Source organism: Agrilus planipennis, unplaced genomic scaffold (genome assembly GCF_000699045.2).
Source record: "Agrilus planipennis isolate EAB-ADULT unplaced genomic scaffold, Apla_2.0 scaffold167, whole genome shotgun sequence".
NCBI classification, from domain to species: Eukaryota; Metazoa; Arthropoda; class Insecta; order Coleoptera; family Buprestidae; genus Agrilus; species Agrilus planipennis.
Window position 1 is genome coordinate 592,801 of NW_020439043.1, and position 18,238 is coordinate 611,038.

An 18,238-nucleotide genomic window follows, 5' to 3' on the forward strand; every position below is an offset into this window, starting at 1 on the left:
AACTAAAAATTTTGAATCTTTATCATTTTCTCTATTGTTACCCGTAAAGCTAAAATGGTCTTCTGAATTCCCTTGTTTCTTCTTCCAAATTGATTTTCTTTCGTTCTTTTTTCCATCCTTCTCCGTCTGATACTACTTAATACTTTTGACGCATGGGAAGCTGTATATTCGCGCCTCATGGGGTATCCTAGCTCACCTATCTCCACACCTTCTTTCTCTTATGCCTCTACTAACTCCTGACCTGCGTCAAGCCTCTCTGTCAGCCTTTTTTTCATTTTCTATCAAAATGACAACTTATCCTACTTCTCCAAAATTACTTTTGTAGGAAGAATTGGTATGAAACCGCCATCTGTAGACCCTACGGCAAAGGATTCGACAACCCTTTATTGATTTTTTGGAATATAAAAATGTGTAGTAGTACTCTCGCGCCATGTTCCCGAAATGTGCGGTTTTTCGTTCATGTTCGTTTATTATTTTTACAATTTTGTTATGATTATTAAACCATTAATATAGTGAGTTGAAAGTTTCATTATTTATTCACGAAGTATCCTCAAAGGCTTAAACTGGCAGCTCAACGTTTGGCCGAATAATTGTGCGTAAAAACATAATTGTGACTCGTGAATAGCAAAATAATACATTTGCTGTGTGTTATTTCAATGAACACTTTCAAGAAGCAGTGCAAANTTACAATTTTGTTATGATTATTAAACCATTAATATAGTGATAATAAAGTTGAAACGTTCATTATTTATTCACGAAGTATCCTCAAAGGTTTAAACTTTTATATTATTAAGCATCATCCGTTCTACCTCATGCTTACCTGTTTTCTTCTACTTCTTTACACCTCATTTTAATCTACTGTTTATTAGCTGTCCTACACTTCCTAACTGTTTCTCAATTATTATTCAATTCAACAATGCTTGAGGTATAAGCCAAAGTTTTCTTCAATGTTTTTCTTTAATCTTCTATTAAACTACCAAACTTCATAAACTCTTTCTTATATAAAAATAGAGCGCAATACTATTTGTTGAAAAGATCTCCTTGAAATTATTTAAAAACAACTTACTCTCAGTAAATAAAGTACTTATTTTATTGTTTTATAAAAATATTATTGTTTAAACAATTTGCTTAGCTTTCCTGCTCGATGCATATTGATCACATTCATGACGTGACGCGCATTTAACTTTCCTTATTTGTAAATTCTATCCACGTAGGTATACGAATGTTTACCAAGTTTTTTTTATTTTATTAATGTACTGTCATATATTAATGGCGCAAAAAAGTGTAGAAAGGAAGTAATTGCTTTTACTGATTAAGTAGCGTAAAACGTTTGAAGTGGTAAATTAATTTTTTAAGTAAAGGGACTGCAACAGATACAACCGCCTCGTAACAGTTTACAACTTCCCATAAGAAATTAAAAAAACTTGCTCTTATCCCCATGTTTTCCTTGTTTCTGTCAATAGAAACCTTAATGTACCATAAAAAGACGTTTTAGGAGACCAGACACTAGGAGCCTCTATTGTCCATCTTGGTGTGGTGATAATACCTCTTTCGTTAATGGTTATTTATAATTTGAGATGTATTCAAAAACCAAGAGAAATTCTTTAAAACTAAAACAATTTTTTTTCATGCTTTATCTCCTCAATATCATTGTATGCTAGGCAAATCTATTACATCTGTGATTAGCATGTATGATGTGAAACAATTACGTTCGTAGGTACCTAATATACCTGCAGTGCAATTTATTGTAAAATACAACCCGAGTAAGCACTTACGCCAACGTTTACAACAGCTTTAAATGGCAAAATCAAAAGTTATTGTTGTTGCGAAATAAACACAGGTTTGTGGAAATTGTTTGTTGGCTATTTGTTACGACCTTTCACGCGATCGTTATGAACGTGGAACGAACATGAAAGGAAACAATACCAACAAATAATAATTGTTTCGTCCTCCATTCTCTCTTCTATACGAGATGAATAGTAAAGTCGTAACAGTTTTTATATGCCCTAATTTTTGACATGCCGTTTTATCAGCTTTAATAAAAGAACATGATGCCAAAACATTGCTCTCTTTGATGTCCAATTTATAATTAATTATTGGAAAACAATGGGACACCAACGTACAAAATTAGTATAACCGCCGTAACCTGCCTAACCTTCCGCGTAACGGGTGTCAATTGGTGACCTTTTGGCTCCTTTTTGTAAGATGTTTTATTGATATGATCATTGAATGGCTTTGACCATAAACTGTCGATGTCCCATTGCATAAGTGAGTTGATATGGAGCTTTTAACCTTTGGATCTGTTATTTGGCATCNTTGTTAAAAAATGCATTATTTTCTGTAATTGTCTCGTCATTTCCAAGAATCTCCACAACGCGAGGTTTTCAAGCAAATTGAGTACATCTGCGCTTAGACAACAAACTGAGTGCAGAACATTTTGACCTCGAAGACCGAATCACCTTTGATATCGCCGCAACCACTCATAACCTAACAACCAAAATTCAGACCAGGAGGTTTGAAAATTTGGTCAACAAAGAAAAACCAAGCCGTAGCTAACAAACGGAAACACCTCTAATAACTTCGGTCACTTCGATTTTGGAAAAGGGTCACAACTTCGCGCAACGCTCCAACACCTGAAATCCTATCCAAGAAATCCATAATCAATACAGTGGAATCAATGGTCCTCAAAATCTATTTGCGAACAGTAATCTAATCTAGGTCTACCTGTAACCCTCCTAACTTCCGTTTCTGCCTCTAATATGTCTCTGACTAGACCTTCATGCCTAAGAAGGTGTCCTACCAACCTATCTCGCCTATTTTTTATTGACTTCCATAGAGTCCTCTGTTCTCCTATTCTTTCTAATACCTCTAATAGAGTAGCGGAACGCCATCTTGTTAAAAAATGCATTATTTTCTGTAATTGTCTCGTCATTTCCAAGAATCTCCACAACGCGAGGTTTTCAAGCAAATTGAGTACATCTGCGCTTGGGCAACAAACTGAGTGCAGAACATTTTGACCTTGCGGTTCGAATCACCTTTCATATCGCCGCAACCACTCATAACCTAACAGCCAAAATTCAGACCAGGAGGTTTGAAAATTTGGTCAACAAAGAAAAACCAAGCCGTAACTAACAAACGGAAACACCTCTAATAACTTCGGTCAACGCACAACGCTCCAACACCTGGAATCATATCCAAGAAATCCATAATCAATACAGTGGAATCAATGGTCCGCAAAATTCTTGCCCGGCCGAAACAGCCAACTTGCTTAGGAGTAAAACAGCCAAGAGCATGACCAAGAATACACTCCCCAAATACAAGAGCGACTGACCTTTAAGGAACTGCGGAGGAATAACGAAATCGACATCCTACCGGCAGATGAAGGTGATCCCGCAGTAGTCTTGAGTCAGAGCGAATACGTGACACTAACGTACAAATTACTCTCACTGTGAACCCACACACAAACACGACAGAGAAGTCTCCGGAATAATCAAGGAACCGTCACTACCAACAATTAAAAAAGAATAAAGAATAACAACCCTATCAATTGGCTAACAATTAAAAATCGTAATGGGCGACAATGGCAATAATTAATAAAGTGATGGTTAACAACAACCTACAATTTGAAGGAGCATTTCCTATTTGTTCACATTCAATCACCTTCTCAGGACGATTATTACGTCTTTTTTTGTAGTTTGTTGAAATGATGAAAACAGGTCTAGATTTTTATGAAGCTGGTTTTAAAAAGGGGGAACAGCAGCTCGATAGACGAAACTCATTATCTTTGCCTCTAGTCGAGTGCGTTGCATTTTATTGAACTGGATCACGCGAGACAGTTCTGTCCACTACTCCAGAAACTCTCATCACTCCCCTCTACACCCTTACTTGCCAGCATAAAGCAGCGAATTTAGAGCAGCCTTTAAGTTGATTTTAACCTAGCTAATTTCTGTGTTTTTATTTCTCATAGACGGTGGTGAGCGCAGATCGTGTCCATTTGAAAAAAAATCGGTTGTCTGACGATAGTTGAACGTGACAACGTCATAAGAAAATACTGATGGAATGGTTTCATTTTTCAAAAGAAAATTTTAATTTTATTTGTTTGATAGATATTTTGTATGGATATAGAGAAGGAGGTAAATGGAAATGNGGTATTTTCATCATTCGCCGGTAACACCACATTTTGAACGCTTCTAACCTTTTCCGCCACTCCCACCGTTCATGTTTCGGACCCATACAGCGCCGCGCTCCAAATGTACACCTTTAGCAACCTTCTTCGAATTTTTAGATTAACCGTTTGCGAGCATAGAAGTAACTTCTTTTCGTTGAAGGCGATTCGACCCTCCGCTCTGCTTTCCTTTATATCCCTGCTACTGCTTCCGTCCTGACTTATCTGACATCCTACGTACCGAAAATCAGCCACGTCTATTTCTTCGTCTCCTATCTTTATATTCGCTCTTTCCCTACTTTTTCTTCCCTTGCATACCTGTTTTTTTGTTTTACTTTTATGTATTTTCCTACAATACTGTTTTGTCAATACCCCTTCCATTTTATTTAAAGCTATCTCTTCCTTGCTAGATGCAAATCTGCTATATCATCTGCAGATCTAAGCATACTAATCTTCTGTCCCTGTATATCAAACACTAATGTTGTACTGTCTATAAGGATGATATTGATCGCGTCTTCGATGTACAGATTAAAAAGCAGCGGTAACAGTGTGCATCCCAGTCTGTACTGTACACCACTGTAAAAATTAAATTGAATTTTGAATAAAATAAATACATGTAAAAGAATATTATAAAGTTCCGTTATGCATACAAAAGTAATATATAATACACCTTTTCGCATTTACGTCTCCGCTGCCGGGTATACCCGACAGAACTAATGCCGGACACCCGGTTATCCGCTACGCAGTAAAACTACCATTTGGCACAACTCTAGTTATTATATCTTTGTGGCCAAGTAGAGGCCAAATTAGAATCATTTATCTTACTCCTTTTAGATAGGTAAATAAATGTAACCCAAAGAGAATTGATTTGATGTTTATGGAGTATGGAGTTACTCTAAAACTAAACCATTCCATCATAAAAAGGTGCTAATCCTTCATTCATGAGTTGGTATTTTTCCCAGTAAAAGTATGTTTGTACTATTTAGCACAATCGTACAGGTCGTTTACCTGAATCAATGGAATATCAAATATACAAAAATATTTATCACAATCTTTAACAAGAGACCACAAGTTGAGGTCGCAAAGAAGATACATATGTAGTTAGCTACCTACTGCAGTCGGCTCTATTAAAAAAGTTTGCAGTCTGTCTCTAAGGAGTTCAAACTTCACATAAATATACGTAGATATGTACTATATCTATAACCTATAACTAACTGTAGAGTTCCATGGAAACTGGTTTACTGACCATTTATTCCTAAGCCCGTTTGTCGTTGATCTTATTATCCCTTCTCATCGAGGCGTTCTCATTCGGATCGGTAAAGCCACAACCAACATACCGCACGCCACTGTTTATTCGACCTAAGATACACATTACGCACCGTTGCGTTGTTCACATCGTCGCGACCCGTTGCAGTGTAAACGACTTCGAAAGGGGTCGGTCACCAGCATCAAGGCGCTAACATTGATGATAATGCAATTATTACACGCGGTCCCGATATTATTTGATTTAATAAGATAGTACTCGTAGTTATAGTAGTAGCAGTAGTAATAGTAGCTGTAGGAATAATAACGCTGCTGCTTGTCTTATTGTTATTATTATTATTTTTGTTGTTATTCTTGCGAACGGTATATTCCGATTTTGTTGTTGTTATTAGTAGTAAGTAACGACGTACCCGCGGTGCGGAGAACATTTCAACGCCAACGTGACCTACTGCTTAACGGAACAACGAAACTGTCAAAAGTGGACGATTATTTATTTATCGGGCCGCCTGCTGACTTGGCGAATTAACATTAAACACTAAAAACATTGCCGACTATCATGTTAAATAATATCCTTCGATTATAATTATCTTCGACGGCTATTTTTAGCGCGTTTTACGCCATAAATTACGCAAACAAATGTGCATACGTTTTGACGACTAACAACTAATAATATAAAACACTGGCGGCACTTGTACAACAATAGTTAAGTATTTTATATGTTGTTTTTATTGAATGACTGGATTTTAAAAGTTGATATATTCACATCAGTGCGAAGCACTTTTTTAACCCTACGATAAAATTCCGTGTTTCCTTTACTTTTTGAGTAAAAATTTCATTGAGTGGTTATGTATATGATTATATCTTACGCCACCACAAAATCGAAATTTAGCTTCCAGTGGAATTATTTGAGAGCTTTCCGATTCGGGCACTTGGATTTCAAATTTGGGAAATAACATGTAATAACATGACAATGTTCGGGGAAAAAAAAACGCAGCAGCCCGTACCGACCCCCGATTCCTCGCTCCGGCTAATATGTTGAGCATGGGCAGTTTACGGGTTTACGCTGTGAGTGGGTCTTCTCTCCACTCGCCGCTCGCCGTGTAGTATACCTTTAATTATAAGTTACAGTATCTCCTCAGTTACTACTGGAAATGGAATGAGTAACCAGGCGATACGGCACTTACCATAGGATCCACCCAGGTACCAAATAATGGCACCGGTTACCGGTAATGTCGTGTAATAGCAAAACCATACATTTTTAATTATTAAGAATTCGAAAAATTACCATTAAATCAAATTGATACCGAAGTCTAAATTCAATGAGGTTAGAAAGGTCAGATCGTCAGTTATGAGATAGCAGCGGAGCGCATGCCACGCACCTATTAACATCACTCATCATNTATTTACCTAAAAATACATCGTTACAGACCTTGGACCTTTTCGGTATCTTGCAACACGGTTATAACTAATAGTAAACACGCACATTTAAAAAGTTATGTAAAGGAAAAGTTTACAGCCAAAAGATAAAATTAATTAGGTATGTAACAAGATAGATAATTTTGTATAATGAAATTTACATCATCATAAGGTCGTCAGTCCTAAGACTGGTTGGACACGCACTTCCACTCTTTCCTATACTGAGCTAATCTTCGCATTTCCCTAAAACTGGAACAACCCATATCCTTAACTATTTGCGAACAGTAATCTAATCTAGGTCTACCTGTAACCCTCCTAACTTCTGTTTCTGCCTCTAATATGTCTCTGACTAGACCTTCATGCCTGAGAAGGTGTCCTACCAACCTACCTCGCCTATTTCTTATTGTCTTCCACAGAGTCCTTTGTTCTCCTATTCCTTCTAATACCTCTTCATTTCTAACCTTCTCTTTTCACGATATCCCCATCAGTCGCCAGTAACACATTTCGACCGCTTCTCACCTTTTCTTTTCCGCCGCGCCCACTGCCCATGTTTCGCACCCGTACAGCGCCGTGCTCCAAACATACACCTTTAACAATCTATTTAAAATTTCTAAATTAACCGTTCGCCAGCATAGAAGTGACTAGTTTTTATTGAAGGCGACTCGACCCTGCCCTATCCTCTGCATTATATCCCTATTACACCTTCCTTCCTGACTTATCTGACTTCCTAGATACCTAAAATCTTAATCTAAAATACTTCTTCTAATTTTTCGACTCCTATCTTAATTACCTTTCATATACGTATGTGACTTCTAAGTTTCTACGTTTATTTTAAGGAGTTACCGGGAAAAACAGGAAAGCAGGGGGTAAAAGGAAAGATATAAAGAGATATAGAGTGATAGTAAGAACATCTAGAAGTACAGGGAGGAACTAATTACTGTTTGCAAATAGCATCAGCAGAAAACCCTCAGGAACTTTATCAAGCAGATGAACCTAAAAATAAGTTAATCCAGTTTGTTGGAGATCATGAAGAGGGATTCCAGCCAAACGAAGTCATAGCGTTCTCAAGCATTTCTATGAGAGTTTCCTGGATGTCGTCTCTCTTTAGAGGAGACCGTCTGCCTTTCAAGGTCACCTTGTGATTCTTCTTTGAGAATATTTCGCCCAAATGTGCAAAAACTGAATATGGAGGTAATCACACATGCAATAGGTGCATCTCCATCGTAAATGGTACAAAAAATTACAGACAATTTTCGGAAAAAGCTTCGCCAATGTGACAACATTGGAGAATGCCATTTATCTAGGTTGTTCTATATTCTCTCTTGTAACAATGATGACATTTAGCGTTTTAATTGTAAGTAATGTTTCAGTGACATTTCTGTGAATGCTTTGTAGGAAAGTTATTTATCTGGTATTAGTTATTGTTTGGTCTAAGGGTTTTAAAAAAAGAGGTAAAATAATGAGTCCTCGAGGCAATTATTATTGTAGAGCTTATTTATTGTACATATCTTATGCCATCGAATTGTTGTTATTATTGAAATGTAAGGCCTTTAAATGAGTAAGATGAACAATCGACGGGCCGTTGTGCGCTTTGATGGCAAAACCTGTAAAAATTTCAGGAAGTCTACTGCAGATATGCAAAATCACTTCTTGACCAGCCATATACAGAAGAAGTCTGACGTATCTGTTAAGCCAGGGTGATATCGGCACAAACTCGTCCAGTATAGAAGGATAAATCTCTAAGTCTCTATCTATACAAAGTTTTCTAATGGAAAGTTATTAAGCATTAGGAGCCTTTAGTATATAGGGCTGATGCATAGAATATCTGGTAATTTAGGTGGAGCCTAAATGTGACTTAAAATTTTTCTATTCTAATGAGGTTTTACTTATCTCCTAACATATTGTTCAATTCGCATGATAGGGAACCTAAATAAGCGTAAAGATATGTCTCTCCTACAACTTGGATATTGAGAGTAATAAATGCATACAGCTCATGCATAGAATGCTTAGTAATTTAGCTGGTGTATAGGTGTGGCTTACACCTATTGGTCTAATGAGGTTTTGCTTATTTTCTTACATGTTGTTCACATTCATTGCCGCATGCTAATTCACAAGATGGGGAACCCAAATAAAACAAAGTTAATAATTATTAAAACACATCACATATCTCTCCTACAATGTTAGCATGCTTTGTTGTTAGCAGCTAAAAATGACTCGGGAAAAATAGTTTCAGAAGAAGTAGCAAATGTAATAATAATTCTCTATACTCGAATGGAAAATTTGGCTACGCAAATCGGTGAAAATGTTAATATTTTAGTGAGTTGAACTGACTGCACTGATGCATGTCTCGTACAATAACGAACTAAAAATTTTGAATGAAATAGGGACATGCAAATTTTGTACTTTCGCTAAACTTATTTACTAATAATATAAATAATACACATTAAAATACCTCAAAAAGTACAAAACTTTCTTTTCTGGAGATTAGCAATCGGATCACCTCGGCCAAAACAAAAATATCGAGTTTTTCAAATAAAAATGTGTGAAATGTTACTCTTGTTTTCACTGATAAATCTTTATTTGAAATATGCAATTTCAGAAAAATTGCACCGTTAATAAAAAGTTACACTCTGAGTTAGATTTCAGCAGGTAAGAAAGTAGAGAATTGATTTTAGACACTTTATCTAATTCGGACCGTAACAATGCACAAAATTCAACTTTTTAAACTCTGTTTCCATTTATTAGGAACACAAGATATTGCGAGATTTCATCAACTTTAATTTAAATGTTTAAAAAAATAAGGCACCACACTAACTATTAATTAAATTAGATACCTACAAACAGATAGTTACACTGACGTTGTCTCGTTGTGCCATTTTGTCAATAAAAATGTATGCATTTCATATTATCGTTGGAATTGAATTACCTGGTAGTAATTTCAAACTAGTGATCAATTTTCTACATGTAGGTAAGCTTATATTTCATAAACATACAAATACGTTAATGTTGTTAACATTTGCTTTTGTGATGGATAACCAATGTCCAAGTAGTGGCAAACTCAGTTGGAAGCATAGGTGCAATTAAATAAAGAAGAAGCTCTCAAACACATTTAAAATTGATTAAATGTTCAAATTGCAAGCCATTCACTTCCACACAGTAATAAAACCTTTGTTCAACATTCTCTTCAACATTTTCCAGTATTTCACAGATTATTTCATCACATGCAGTCACAATTCGATTGTCTAAGGAGGTAGATTCCGTTTTATAAAGTTACATCATCACAAGGTCGTCAGTCGTAAGCCTGGTTGGACACGCACTTCCACTCTTTCCTATCCTGAGCTAATCTTCGCATTTCCCTAAAACTAGAACAACCCATATCCTTAACTATTTGCGAACAGTAATCTAATCTAGGTCTACCTGTAACCCTCCTAACTTCCGTTTCTGCCTCTAAAATGTCTCTGACTAGACCTTCATGCCTGAGAAGGTGTCTTACCAACCTAACTCGCCTATTTCTTATTGACTTCCACAGAGTTCTCTGTTCTCCTATTCTTTCTAATACCTCTAATGGAGTAGCAGAACGCCATCTTGTTAAAAAATGCATTATTTTCTGTAATTGTCTCGTCATTTCCAAGAATCTCCACAACGCGAGGTTTTCAAGCAAATTGAGTACATCTGCGCTTGGGCAACAAACTGAGTGCAGAACATTTTGACCTTGCGGTTCGAATCACCTTTCATATCGCCGCAACCACTCATAACCTAACAGCCAAAATTCAGACCAGGAGGTTTGAAAATTTGGTCAACAAAGAAAAACCAAGCCGTAGCTAACAAACGGAAACACCTCTAATAACTTCGGTCACTTCGATTTTGGAAAAGGGTCACAACTTCGCGCAACGCTCCAACACCTGAAATCCTATCCAAGAAATCCATAATCAATACAGTGGAATCAATGGTCCGCAAAATTCTTGCCCGGCGGAAACCACCAACTTGCTTAGGAGTAAAACAGCCAGGAGCATGACCAAGAATACACTCCCCAAATAAAAGAGCGACTGACCCTTAAAGAACTGCGGAGGAATAACGAAATCAACATCCTGTCGGCAGATAAAGGTGATCCCACAGTAGTCTTGAGTCAGAGCGAATACGTGACACTAACGTACAAATTACTCAGATGTGAACCCACACACAAACACGACAGAAGAATAAAGAATAACAACACTATCAATGGGCTAACAATTAAAAATCGTAATGGGCGACAATGGTAATAATTAATAAAGTGGTGGTTAACAACAACCTACAATTTGAAGGAGCATTTCTTATTTGTTCACATTCAATCACCTTCTTAGGACGATTATTACGTCTTTTTTTGTAGTTTATTGAAATGATGAAAACAGGTCTAGATTTTTATGAAGCTGGTTTTAAAAAGGGGGAACAGCAGCTCGATAGATGAAACTCATTATCTTTGTCTCTAGTCGAGTGCGTTGCATTTTATTGAACTGGATCACGCGAGACAGTTCTGTGCACTACTAAAGAAACCCTCACCACTCCCCCCTAACCCTTACTTGCCGGCATAAAGCAGCGAATTTAAAGCAGCCTTTAAGTTGATTTTAACCCAGCTAATTTCTGTGTTTTTATTTCTCATAGACGCTGGTGAGCGCAGATCGTGTCCATTTGAAAAAAAATCGGTTGTCTGTAAAGTCGGTTTACTGACGATAGTTGAACGTGACAACGTCATAAGAAAATACTGATGGAATGGTTTCATTTTTCAAAAGAAAATTTTAATTTTATTTGTTTGATAGATATTTTGTATGGATATAGAGAAGGAGGTAAATGGAAATGTATTATTGTATAGCAGCTGTCCACGCGGACGCATCGCTCACTCAAGTAGGAGAGAGACAGATGTCGAACGCTGCCGAACGCGGAGGCCGATTGTGCCTCTTTGTCGCTCGTTCCGCGCTCTCGCTTGCACTTCAAGCCTTAAATGGAACGCCTCAGAGCGAGGTAACGCCGCATGAGTCATGTTTTTTCGTGCGTGCAGCCGGCTCCATCGAATTATAAGACGTTGTCACGTCAAAAATGCTGTTTTGTAGATTTGTCTGATCTTTTATTACACTAATTATTTACTAGTATTTATAAATTATAACAGTGACAATGGATTTAGTTTATAGTTTGGCTTATGTGAAGAGGTTTTTATTAATTCCGTTTGAAGAAAAGTTGCTTATGAAATAAATATCGGCTATTGCTTGAAATTATTATTGAGGTTGCAGCTGTTAATTGCGGAAAAGCATATTGGTATCAATTTAATGGAGGAAATTCATTCGAAGAACAACTAGATTTATTCACGAGCTACCACTGGGTGCCGTATTAATTTTGGAGCAAGTAAATATTATCGAAATTGGTAAACGGCTATGGGAACCTGCCGTGGTGTAGGCGACACCATTGACGCTAATTTGGTTTATTTATTATTTATGTATTACCTCGCTACAACCTGTTTTTTAGTGAAAAGATAAATGTATACTTCGTACTCATACTATTAAATGATATATTAATTTCAAAATTTATATAAATAAAACGTACCATTTAAGATAATACCTCTTAATTATCCTCTTAACTGTTTCTGATTTGATTCAATGAAATGGCTTTATTATCCAAAACTTCCTTAGTTAAAAAGCTTAGGGTCCATTCAAAGTTTACTAAAACGTACAAAAAGTACCCTAGATAGATACATCCTAACTGTCTTTTAACAGTATTTTAGTTTAAAAATAATGTAGTTAATAGGTAAATTATTCACTAGAATTATTAAGTTTCATCAGCTCTCACTTAAAAGTCATCCTTAAGGCCCCGAAAATATGTCGTCAATTTCCTGGTTCCTTTCTGTCTCTAAGGAGTTCAAACTTCACATAAATATACGTAGATATGTACTATATCTATAATCTATAACTAACTGTAGAGTTCCAATGAAACTGGTTTACTGACCATTTATTCCGAAGCCCGTTTGTCGTTGATCTTATTATCCCTTCTCATCGAGGCGTTCTCATTCGGATCGGTAAAGCCACAACCAACGTACCGCACGCCACTGTTTATTCGACCTAAGATACACATTACGCACCGTTGCGTTGTTCACATCGTCGCGACCCGTTACCTTCGAGTGCATTTTCGCATTCTTCGTTTATGTTCTCAGACACAGGTTCAACTACGTAACCAGTCTCTTTCTGGGCCGTATACGTCATCTGTGACCCCGAAGGCAAAACGATGTTGCTTTCGCTATAGAGTTTTCTATAGAACGTACTATGCTTTTGTGCTTTTGATCGAATTATTTCTTTAATTTTTTCAAATTCATCAATGATTTCATGTTCTCTTTTGGAAGATTTTTCCATTTCAAACGACAAGGCTGTGACCGTTTCAGTGGAAAAAATTAGACCACTTCCTATAAATGTCCCCTCTTTGTAACGTTTTCGTTGAAAATATTTATTAAATTTGACAGCACGTGTATCGCTGAGTAAAAAATTTGGTGGTGAAACGCAAGGATCGGATACTATTTCTCCGTTGATACACCAGGGGGATGACAGTCCAACCTTTTCCAGGTTCTGATGGGTCCAAAATAAACTGAAACTAAAGAGAACGCATTTTTGTTATCTGACATTCATTGAAATTCTTAAGCTAACTTCGCACACATTTATTTAATAAGTAACTATTCTAGAAGTAAGATTTCAAACGTATATACTTCATTTTAGCAAAAACCACAAACTTAATCCGTATATATAAATTTTATAGATCCTTTTTTTCTAAATTTACGAAACCCATGCACGCGCTCTTTTCCTTTTTCTTTATCATTTTCTCTATTGTTACCCGTAAAGCTAAAATGGTCTTCTGAATTCCCCTATTTCTTCTTCCAAATTGATCTTCTTTCGTTCTTTTTTCCATCCTTCTCCGTCTGATACTACTTAATACTTTTGACGCATGGGAAGCTGTATATTCGCGCCTCATGGGGTATCCTAGCTCACCTATCTCCACATCTTCTTTCTCTTATGCCTCTACTAACTCCTGACCTGCGTAAAGCCTCTCTGTCAGCCTTTTTTTCATTTTCTATCAAAATGACAACTTATCCTACTTCTCCAAAATTACTTTTGTAGGAAGAATTGGTATGAAACCGCCATCTGTAGACCCTACGGCAAAGGATTCGACAACCCTTTATTGATTTTTTGGAATATAAAAATGTGTAGTAGTACTCTCGCGCCATGTTCCCGAAATGTGCGGTTTTTCGTTCATGTTCGTTTATTATTTTTACAATTTTGTTATGATTATTAAACCATTAATATAGTGATAATAAAGTTGAAACGTTCATTANATAAATCAAATTGATACCGAAGTCAAATTTCAATGAGGTTAGAAAGGTCAGATCGTCAGTTATGAGATAGCAGCGGAGCGCGTGCCACGCACCTATTAACATCACTCATCATTATAAGGTCGTCAGTTCTAAGACTGGTTGGTCACGCACCTTTCCTATTCTGAGCTAATTTTCGCATTTCCCTAAAACTAGAACATCCCATTTCTTTAACTATTCGCCAACAATAATCTAATCTAGGTCTACCTCTACTTTTCTTCATTCCTGTTTCTGCCTCTGATATGTCTCTGACTAGACCTTCATGCCTGAGAAGGAGTCTTACCAATCTATCTTGCCTATTTCATATTGACTTCCATATATTCCTCTATTCTCCTATTCCTTCTAATACCTCTTCATTTCTAACCTTCTCTATCCACGGTATTCTCATCATTCGCCGGTAACACCACATTTTGAACGCTTCTAACCTTTTCCGCCACTACCACCGTTCATGTTTCGCACCCATACAGCGCCGCGCTCCAAATGTACACCTTTAGCAATCTTCTTCGAATTTTTAGATTAACCTTTTGCGAGCATATAAATAACTTCTTTTCGTTGAAGGCGATTAGACCCTCCGCTCTCCTTTGCTTTATATCACTGCTACTGCTTCCGTCCTGACTTATCTGACATCCTAGGTACCGAAAATCAGCCACGTCTATTTTTTCGTCTCCTATCTTTATATTCGCTCTTTCCCTACTTTTTCTTCCCTTGCATACCTGTTTTTTTGTTTTACTTTTATGTATTTTCCTACAATACTGTTTTGTCAATACCCCTTCCATTTTATTTAAAGCTATCTCTTCCTTGCTAAATGCAAATCTGCTATATCATCTGCAGATCTAAGCATACTAATCTTCTGTCCCTGTATATCAAACACTAATGTTGTACTGTCTATAAGGATGATATTGATCGCGTCTTCGATGTACAGATTAAAAAGCAGCGGTAACAGTGTGCATCCCAGTCTGTACTGTACACCACTGTAAAAATTAAATTGAATTTTGAATAAAATAAATACATGTAAAAGAATATTATAAAGTTCCGTTATGCATACAAAAGTAATATATAATACACCTTTTCGCATTTACGTCTCCGCTGCCGGGTATACCCGACAGAACTAATGCCGGACACCCGGTTATCCGCTACGCAGTAAAACTACCATTTGGCAGAACTCTAGTTATTATATCTTTGTGGCCAAGTAGAGGCCAAATTAGAATCATTTATCTTACTCCTTTTAGATAGGTAAATAAATGTAACCCAAAGAGAATTGATTTTATGTTTATGGAGTATGGAGTTACTCTAAAACTAAACCATTCCATCATAAAAAGGTGCTAATCCTTCATTCATGAGTTGGTATTTTTCCCAGTAAAAGTATGTTTGTACTATTTAGCACAATCGTACAGGTCGTTTACCTGAATCAATGGAATATCAAATATACAAAAATATTTATCACAATCTTTAACAAGAGACCACAAGTTGAGGTCGCAAAGAAGATACATATGTAGTTAGCTACCTACTGCAGTCGGCTCTATTAAAAAAGTTTGCAGTGTTTGCCGTTTAATATACCGAAATCAAAGGAATTAAAAGTTGTATACGAAATCCAATAAAAAGGATAAAGGCGTGTGAATATCTTAAACGAAATATTTTAGGTGCGGGCAACAAAATAGTCCTTAGATTAATTTAGCGATCAATTTCATCAAAATTGACACATTTTCCTATTGTGAATAAAATGGTCCTCGATAAAGAAGATTTAGCTAATATAATATTGGCAGTGATATTTACTGCAAACTGTAGTATTTCATATTTTTACAAAAGTATGTAGCTGTCCATAAACTATACGACTGTATTTTTGTCACTTTTTGGCCTCCTTCCCCCACATGGTACGGTTTTATCCTTTAAGCCTTTAGTCTTTTTATGTTTATCAAATGAAATTTTCATAGAAATTTATAGGACCTTGTAAACCAGTTATTACAGTGAATACGTTATCTTTAGTAGTACTCCTATCACATGAAGGTAACAGGTATTGATCCAATTGACTGACGCCCCTTTAGCTAACTTACACTAATCTATCTATTTATTCCAAAAATGAACTTGAGTTTTCATCGATACTTTTTTTATTTGTAATGGTTTTTAGGCAAACGTACTAAAAGGTATAAAACCTTCGTCTCTACTTCTCTAACGGAAATAACCGGCAATAGTACGGCTGCTTCTTACCATCACAAAGAGAGCTAACTGTAAGAGAAGGCTTCTCGACTGGAAATTAGTTAGTGGATTGGATCCGATGCTGATCAGAATTGCCTGAAGATTGATCAGAAATAAATCAGGCTTTTTGATTCGGGTATGATGGAAAATCGTCACGCCATATATGATCAACATAGGATCCATTTGAAAAATCCATGTCGGATCTGTTTCTAAGATCCATGATGGATCCGTTTCAAAAATCATAACATGATTTGCTTAATTAATTTTACTGCAGTCAACTTTTGAATAACTTTAACGAATTTGATAAATCATCAATTTAGCAGGCAATAATAGGTCAAACAATAACACCAACACCTTTTCGATATAGTATAGGAATAACTTAATTACCATTGAATGTATATGTTTGTGGGCAATATCAAACTTGAAAATGGGTGTTCAATAATCGTAAAATGTTGATAGAGAGAGGAGCGGGTCTTTGAAGAGATTAAAAATCAATCACGAGCAGGTAAGTGAAGTAATTTAGCGAAGGGATCAACATTAGGGAATTGATAAAAAAAAATGCAGGAAAATCATAAAGGCAGAGAATCTAAGAAAAATAGAGAGTCAAAATTTGTGCTGGGGCTGTGAGAGATTTGGTGAAGGGACTGGTAAGATGCCAAGGTATATTTAGGAGGGAGGGAAATAAACTTGTTGGCAAAATTTAGAACAGAAAATGAGTGTAGAAGATGTAAATATTGAAGAAAGGAAAAGGACAGACGGTGTAGGATATGTGAGAAAGAGGTAGAATGTCTCAAACATATGTTAATAGGATGTGGGGATAGTAGAACATGGGAAGAATCCTATGAATTGGTGAACGAGGATGGGAATGGCTGAACCGACTTAGATAGATTTTGAGGAATGGGAAAGATAGTAAGGAATAATAGTAACAACAAAGCAATGCTTAATTTTCCAAAAATTTTAGTTTGACATTATAGTTCCTTTTTGTAAATAATTGATAAATGATTTTCGTCATCAACAAAGTAAAATTATCATTATATTAATTGAAGTAGGATTTCAAATGTGCAGTATTTTACGCATGGTTATGAATAAACGTAATCAGGACAATAAAATTAGTACCTACGTAATGGATCAATAAAATTAATAAACAGCTCGAAAGGAAAAGGTCAATAAAATTTTAATTAGGATTAATTAAAATCAGCAACTGTTGCAAACAGTGGAATAGGTACTAGTAAAAATATCGGCGAAGGCTTTGAAGTTTTAATAAAATGAATCAGTGCAACCTAAACATATTAAGTAATAACCAGGAATTTGTGTGAAATGATAACAAGTAATAAGCTTTCGAGATAAATAAAGCATACTAAGTACTAAGGTATTATTTTGAGATAGGAATATAAACAAATAAATATTATAAATGATAGTCATTTATGGATTTCAACTGTACATTGTAATAAAAACAATGATCCGAACAATATTGATACTCAAATATGCGCTCAATTAAATGAATATAATTTGTTGACGATATGCAGATAATCAGATATTAGATACTTTTATTCTTTTTATTATAAAACTGTTAAGAGCTGCCATCTTACAAGGAATAGCACAACTTTAACAGTTGAGCTAGAAAAGGATTATCATCTGCAAAAATATCCTCAAACCTTTATAAGTATAAGTATTAATTTTGAAATGTATAACAATCATCATCATCATCATAAGGTCATCAGTCCTAAGACTGGTTGGACACGTACCTCCACTCTTTCCTATCCTGAGCTAAACTTCGCATTTCCCTAAAACTAGAACAGCCCACATCCTTAACTATTTGCGAA

At 36.0% G+C, this 18,238-nt stretch overlaps 1 protein-coding gene across 9 annotated transcripts in view; it reads right to left on the reverse strand.

The window, feature by feature from the left end:
* The window catches only part of LOC108736820, a 262,296-nt gene that overhangs the window by 207,533 nt on the left and 36,525 nt on the right, over nt 1-18,238 (reverse strand). For 6 of the 9 annotated variants that reach the window (XM_025976829.1, XM_025976827.1, XM_025976830.1 and 3 more), the window contains one exon: nt 12,981-13,450. In XM_025976829.1, the coding sequence (XP_025832614.1) occupies nt 12,981-13,450 (470 nt within the window). Of the gene's footprint in view, nt 1-5,411; nt 5,742-12,658; nt 12,744-12,814; nt 12,955-12,980; nt 13,451-18,238 lie in introns of those variants that run through there. The other 3 variants (XM_025976833.1, XM_025976826.1, XM_025976831.1) reach the window with 3 other exon arrangements.